At 38.9% G+C, this 7,132-nt stretch overlaps 1 protein-coding gene across 2 annotated transcripts; it reads left to right on the plus strand.

Annotated features, from left to right (window-relative positions):
* Positions 1-33: 33 nt before the first annotated feature.
* Positions 34-6,233, plus strand: LOC111333326 (homeobox protein Nkx-2.5). Of its 2 annotated transcripts, XM_088745222.1 has the most exons (3): positions 36-1,918; positions 2,295-3,460; positions 3,909-6,233. In XM_088745222.1, the coding sequence occupies exons 2-3, from the start codon at positions 3,253-3,255 to the stop codon at positions 4,397-4,399; spliced, it is 699 nt and encodes a 232-aa protein (XP_088601348.1). In that variant the 5' UTR covers positions 36-1,918; positions 2,295-3,252; the 3' UTR covers positions 4,400-6,233. The 2 variants fall into 2 exon arrangements, with proteins under 2 accessions (XP_022794604.1, XP_088601348.1); XM_022938869.2 differs by having other exon boundaries at positions 34-3,460.
* Positions 6,234-7,132: the final 899 nt, after the last annotated feature.

Below are 7,132 nucleotides of genomic sequence, written 5' to 3' on the forward strand. Positions count from 1 at the left end.
CTATCATGGAGGATCTAATAAAGACAATCTGTTTTACCTGGTTAACGATATATTTTCGGTCACAACCAGCTGTCCCTTTTGACTGAAAACAGGGCGACAAAACCATTTCAATGTCCTTGAAATTAAAGACTTCTCTCCTCTTGGAACGAGTTAATTTTATCCACAATCCTCGCAAAACTGTCCAACCAAAACTAATGAACCATCCCATTCTTAAGCACATGGTTTTAGCGAGAATTTTTGTTGAAGTAATTTTGTAAGCCTACCCCATAAAATATTGATTTGCTTCACCGCTGTAAAACGATATGCACTACTAGATACGACAAAAAATATATTATTTGCATCACGGTTCAAGTTCGGTTTTTATCAATTTTAATCCATTTTAGAGTAGTATAGTTGTTCCTTTTAAAGGAATAACTGTTCTTTTCCTTGCAAAAGAACTTTGATTCAAAGTAACACTGTTGGACCATTTGTTAACTTGTTTCTTAAAATTACTTACAATGAAATGTCCAAGTCAAGAAGTAAGTATTGTATTGTTCCTGAAATTTACACTCGAACGTACACTCTGTTGTTGCGCACGGCATCGCAACTTCATTTAAGTAGTAAAATCACATTCACGGAAGCAACGCATTCAGCCACGCGGCACTTGAAGGCCCTCGATGTGTTTCAAGAGTTAATGTTAGAGTAAAGCCTTTACACGCTGTTGAGATCTGAAGATGTTTTCATCTTATAGAACGCAATGGCTCTCTTGAAAGGCTTTCAAGCTATGCTCTCATAGCCCAAGTGGGCGGCCCTTTTGGTGTAATACGATCGCCTTATTGCGATATAGTCACTTACTGAGTGGTTTTTGCAAAACCGTCGAATTTTTTGAACACTAATTAGTGGTTGTTTGGAAGAACGGGTGCTAATGGCTCGGCCGGTAGACAATAAAATTCGCCGTTCTTTTTCATGTCGTCTGCGCGCCTCTCTCGTTTAAACGGTTTTCTACTGAAACAAAAATAAGGATGCATTCTTCACGCTAAAGGAAGAAAAGAGCAAGAACAAAAAATAAAGGAATCAGTCCATCTCTGGGCGTAAGATTTTAATCCTCCCTAATTGAACTGTATTAGACGTTTCAGGTTGTAATGTTTATTTATGAGCCACGCATTGTTGAGTTTATGTCAGTCAGCCAGTTGTACGGAACACGCGAAAAACAGAAACACTTTTGTGTGTAGAACTTTCTATTGATTCATAATATTCACAGAGCTTAAATTAGAATATCTTTGCCCTAATGCCATAATGGTCTGCCTGTCGATCAACGAGTGACACGAGCAAACAGTTTGTTTGAATGAGTTGGTTGTTAAGCAAACACGTTTAGCAACGTAATACCTTCTTGTACTTCATCTCCGCGACTGTAAAATATTTATGAGCTTGTGAAACGTTCGATCATCCCAATTTTGCTTTTGTTTTTCATTCTCTCTCTCCAGCGCAAGGGAAAGGCGTTGGAAACCGTCTTTTATTATTGACGAAGAAGATATATCGCGAAGTAAATGAACACCGAAAAGAGGTCAGCTGAACGCATAAGAAAACAATGAAGAGGACTCCTTTTACACGAGGAGGCAAAGAAAAAAAAAATCTTTGCCTGTTAAGTAGCTAATATCTTAAGTACTAAGAAGGTTCTTAACAGGTACTGAAACGAGCCTTTGGTGGAGGTCGAGCAAACGAGCGTTGTAAAATCTATTCAGGGCGCCTGTTGTCTCAAAACTTCCTTTTCGACCCCTGCGTAGCTCGCCGCGTGCTAAAGCCCGACTCACCGGGCCGGCGTAAAGCCAAGATCTGGTGGTAATTATAACTTTTGGAACGTACCTGTTCTGGTTGGAAAGCCTTAACCAATGCACTCTTGTAGAAGGAAAATATTGTAGTTCATGCCGTCAGGACTTCGGTAATTTTTTCCCTTTGTATAAAGATCGTATTTATAATGCCATCGTTTCAATGACAATGCGGAAACGCTTCGCAAACTACTACTCAGTTAAGTTCACTGTTAATATACTCAGTTTTCGCCCGAGGACGAATAAGTCCTTAAAGTAAATGGTTTAAGAATTGTCTTTCAGGTGTTTTTCTAGTGCTATTTACTTTAGTAAGGACGCGAACTCGTTCTGTAAAAATACTTACAAAACTGCTCGGATATCAATGTCTGTCTGCCCAATTTTATTTATAGCGCACCCTTTGTAAGACGAGAGAAAACGTTTTATCTCTTAATTCTTTTGTGAAAGTCCTGACGGTTTGCGCCAAGCTAACGTAAACATTTTGCTTTTTAGGAAAGATATTAAAATGCAACTGGGACCCATTAATGAAGCGTTTACAACCCCACAATCAAACGAACATTCGTGTAATTAAAATGTTGACAGTTTCCAAATGCTCCTCGTACAATACGTAGAAAGCCACTTGGTGAACTAGCTTAGCAGCCGGTAGTTTTGAGAGAGAGGCGGATTGTAAATAAGCAACCACTTCTAAAAAGTGGTATTTCTCAAGAATTCAGTCTATAATAAAAAAAAATATGTAATAAAAACAATAGTATATAATACCTTCAAAGCACTCAAACGTGTGCGTGATATCGTAAATAGGTTCAGGGGAAAGTAAGAAGGAAAAAACATCGAAAGCCGGAGCGATTAGCAAAGGTGCAAATTTTTATAGATTTTATCACTAATCCAACAGCTCTCTCTTCCGATCGGCCATTAGTTGGTGTTCAACCTTTCAACTTCGATTACAACGATATTTCAAAATGTGGAGAGGCGTGAATAAGGCTACATGAACTGAGTCCTTGAGACGTTTGTATGGGTCGTGAGTTGAGGAAGTGTCTTGAAATTAGTTTGGACGTCAGAACTCCAATAAAGTGACCCATTCAAGGGAAAGCAATGATTGTTTGTGTTCCAAGCGGGGGGAAACAAGCAGTCGGGTCTCTCCGCCCAGCGTGACATGTCAGATGAAGCCTTTTAGGGCAAATCTGTCATTCGAAAGAGGTTTACGTGTGACAGGGCATTCAATTGCTATCTTTCTAATTAATTGTGATGTCAACTTCGTCACCACCTTAACCTATCAATAGAAGTTGACTTACGCGAATTTGGGCAACATTTGTTTAATGTCAAACATCTTGTTCAACACTTGAGAGCCTGGGCACGCCCCAAAGTATAAGAAGTTTGGCTGCGAACCGCTTCGGATCGAGCATGACTGAAATGCGACTGTGTTTGGGTTTGTAATGGCACTCATCTGAAATCCATGTCCGCAATCGATCGACCCTTCGACATGACTTCGTTCTCCGTCAAGGACATCCTTAATCTACCAGAGACCGGGTTATGCCCGTCTAAAAGCGAAACAACCCATGAATCGTCCTCAACCGAGAGTTATCATTGCCCTGGCGGAAACACTCATTCTCCGTCATGTGGCTCTGCAGTGTGTAATCAAGGCCAAGAGTACTCCTATACAAGTAAGAATGAACTTGATTTTGTATCTTTGATCGAGCGAAAAGTAAACGCTGGTATTTATGAAGTGCTAAAATCGATAGCTGGTAAAGACCTCGCCGCAATTCTCGATAGAGTTTGTTCTGTTTCTTTTGTAAACTACGTGCGACGCGACGGATTTTTCGCATACAACCGAATTTCTTTTCCGGAAAAATACAATGACGCGTTTTACGAGGCAATTGCAAGCACGACTGAAAGATGACTGCAGTTTCAAATTTTAATTGAGTGAATGCCATATTGCTTCCAGTTTTGAAGGCTCTTTTCTTTATGCGCCTCGTGGAAGGGATAACAGGCTAATTGCTGGGGCTTACAATTCCCCTAATTTCTTGCAACTTCACAGCTCTTTAGTTGCGTCGTAGATATCGTTACATAGGCGAAACATTAATGAAATTTTTTGTTTTTCCGCCGTAACAGATACACATCCGAGCCCGACAGAAAGGCCTTCGACGTCCTCAGCGGGCTCCCAAGAAATATCTGAGCGAGAGGAAGCGTCCGATGACTTGAACGATCCGCCGAAAAAGCGGAAACGAAGAGTTCTATTCACTAAGGCGCAAACTTATGAACTCGAAAGAAGGTTTCGTCAGCAAAGGTACCTCTCCGCGCCGGAGCGCGAACAGCTCGCTAGAATAATCAATTTGAGCCCGACGCAGGTGAAAATTTGGTTCCAGAATCATCGATACAAATACAAGAAACAGAGTTTTGAAAAAGGAGTAATGAATGAGGGACCTCCATTGTTCACTCCGAGAACTGTTCCTGTACCTGTGTTAGTGCGAGATGGCCAGCCTTGTCATGGTGCTTCGGTCAATAGTTTTGGATATTTACGACACGATCCTACAGACTACTATCATTTTCCTCCAGTAAGTTCGTCATACATTTCTCCTAGCAATCCTTATTGGAGCTGGTAGCGTGAGCATACTTTGTACAACGCGTGTTGTGAGAAGAATTCGTAGAACAATGCAGATCTCCTTGAAATAATCTGTCACGGAGAATAGTACAAAGTCAATTGTAAGCTTATAAGCCAACATTGATTTCAAAAACCTACAAGGGCAAAGGATCTCATTATTTAAAGAATCTCACAATATTTTCCAGGTTTGATGTTTTTATTAGATATTCTTCAAGTTCTTTGAAGTTCTCTTTCGACAAACGCGCAGCATAAGCTATTTTCGTGTGATATAACAGCTGTTGTCTTTTACGTCTTAGAAATGATTTGAAAAGATTTTCGTTTTTATCCTTTAAAAATTGCAAGTAACCAGATTTTATAGCAAGTGATTTTGTAGCTGTTTCTTTTAAATGAAAATTTTTGATTTCGTAGTTATTTTTATACTATAAGTTGCTAGGCTGCTTGAAAATTGTTCCTAATGCTTTTAGTAAATGCATGTCTGAAATTATGAAGATGGAGATAAGAGCCCATCATTTTTCAGGAGATAATCCTTGGCAAGCTAAACTTAAATTCTAATTACAAATCTTCTCGTTTTCACTAAAATGCTAGTTATTTGAGTTTGGCGTAAATGTCGGCAGTAATTAGCTAGTTTTCTTCGCCAAAGCAGCTTTTCGTTTCGCTACACGAATTGTCACAAAACATTACAACCGCAATGCTGGGCGCTCGCGAATGAGTGAATCAAAATTGACAACGCAATATTTGGCAAACAACACGTCTCGTTCTACTTAAAGGATTTTATGAGATGCTCTCTAACACTTTGACACACAATTTTCGCACTTAACCCGGAGCCTGCTTTTGTGAAACCAAACAACCGGAGAAATTCTCCCATTAAGAGATGAAAGTACCAGTTTTTGTTTTCATTTCAAGGTGAAGAACGGGAAAGGGTTGTTACGGGCTTTGGTCGCAGTGTTAAATGGACCATGGAATCTGCTCGTAATTGATTGTTGTTCATGTTTACTCGATGGAAAAAGAGGAGTGGTCAGTGTAATTTCTTAGACTAGATCTTTACCAAATTGAATCAACGCTAGTTTGCTTTCGGATTAGCTCAAAAGAAAATAGTGACAATCGACAGACAACATGAGCAAATCGCTTCGATATCACAGAGTTTGACACAATTAGAATAAGTTATGCAATATGAAACCTATAGAACTTCCTTTACTGTGAAGTACAACCTACATTGTACTGAAAGTTAAAGGCAAAATTGGTGCTGTGCCTCGTTTTATTGAAAGCTTCAAGTCGCAAATTTAAAAAAAAAAACGAGAGAATCGAAAAGAAAACATCATGAATAAAACATTACCCACTGTTTCACTTATACCTCTTTGTTGAAAAGTGTTAATAAATTAGAGAAACAAAAACATTATGTTGGAATGATTTCGAGTGTTAGAAGCGGGAGTGCTAACGAAGAGCGAATTTTCGAGCACTTGTTTTGTACTCGAGAGCAATATGTCAAACTTATTCGACTTTTCAAAAAGGTTTTCACGCTTTCGTGGTCAAGAGTAGCTTTGGCGACGATGGAAAAAAGACAGATACAGTTGTGTAAGACAGTTCTAGGTTCGAATTTTTAAGTGTGAGATTAAAAAATTTTCTGCCTCTTCAGTCTCTACGTTATTATAATTTCATTTCACATCACAGAAACTAATACTTTCACGGACACGATAACCGCCGCGCGCAGTGCGTGTACAAATGAACAAAGTCGTATTTATTTTATTTAATTTATCTCAGTTATAGCTGACTACTTTAAGTAATGGAACACAATTAAACATTTGAAATAAAACGAAAAATGAAAGCTCTGTATAAAACGTGCATGTCTCTGTTTTGTTATTTTCAAAAATTGACCCACATGGCCACAAAGACACACATGCCAATCTGGCCCAAAAAAAATCCAATTTGAGGATGATTTCCCAGGCTAAGCACTCTAGTATAACTGCTTCTTCATATTGTAGATTTGAGATTGTGGCAAACGAATTAATAGCAATAATGCCCAGCCAAAGTTTGCGGGAATTATGGTATTAGAACTACTCCACTAGATTAATATATGGAGACCTCTCACACTGAAATATATAAACCTATGCAAAGTGGTCTCTGTGTTTGAAGGGGGAAATCACTTATATCGTAGCTGAAATTATACAAGGTTGTTTTACGATGATGTGAAAGTTCGTGGATGATGTTTTTGTCTCAATGAAATATGACAGAAACATTTCTCTTTTTTTGTTAATATTATTGACAATGTGTAGTTAGAGAGAGGTACGCGTCACAGGTGGCAGTGATGCTTAACTGACCCGCTGATGTAAAAATGTCTGATATTTTATGGGAAGTTCTGGCTGGTTCTCTCTTCAACATTGTTATGTCTTAGTTACAGTTAACCTTTCTTTATCGTCAGATTTAAGTTATATCCATTGGCTTTTTTCCATCTTTTTTTTTCTGTGAGCTACCAGCCAGGAGCACTTCTCGCAGCTGGTGGTATGGAATAAAATTGGGGCAAAGGCCACGAAAACACACAACATCATGTGGAGGTAGCGGACATGCGATTCGTTTCTCGGGAAATAAATGGAGGTGTTTCCCGCTTCAACGTGCTTTTATGATTTGTATTGCTTTGGATATAATTCAAACTTCATCTTAGTATTAATGACAGCTCTGGTACATTAATAGGCGTTCTTGTCCATGTTTCAAGTAAATGCAAGAACCTTGCTTATTGTTT

Source organism: Stylophora pistillata, chromosome 14, assembly GCF_964205215.1.
Source record: "Stylophora pistillata chromosome 14, jaStyPist1.2, whole genome shotgun sequence".
NCBI lineage: Eukaryota > Metazoa > Cnidaria > Anthozoa > Scleractinia > Pocilloporidae > Stylophora > Stylophora pistillata.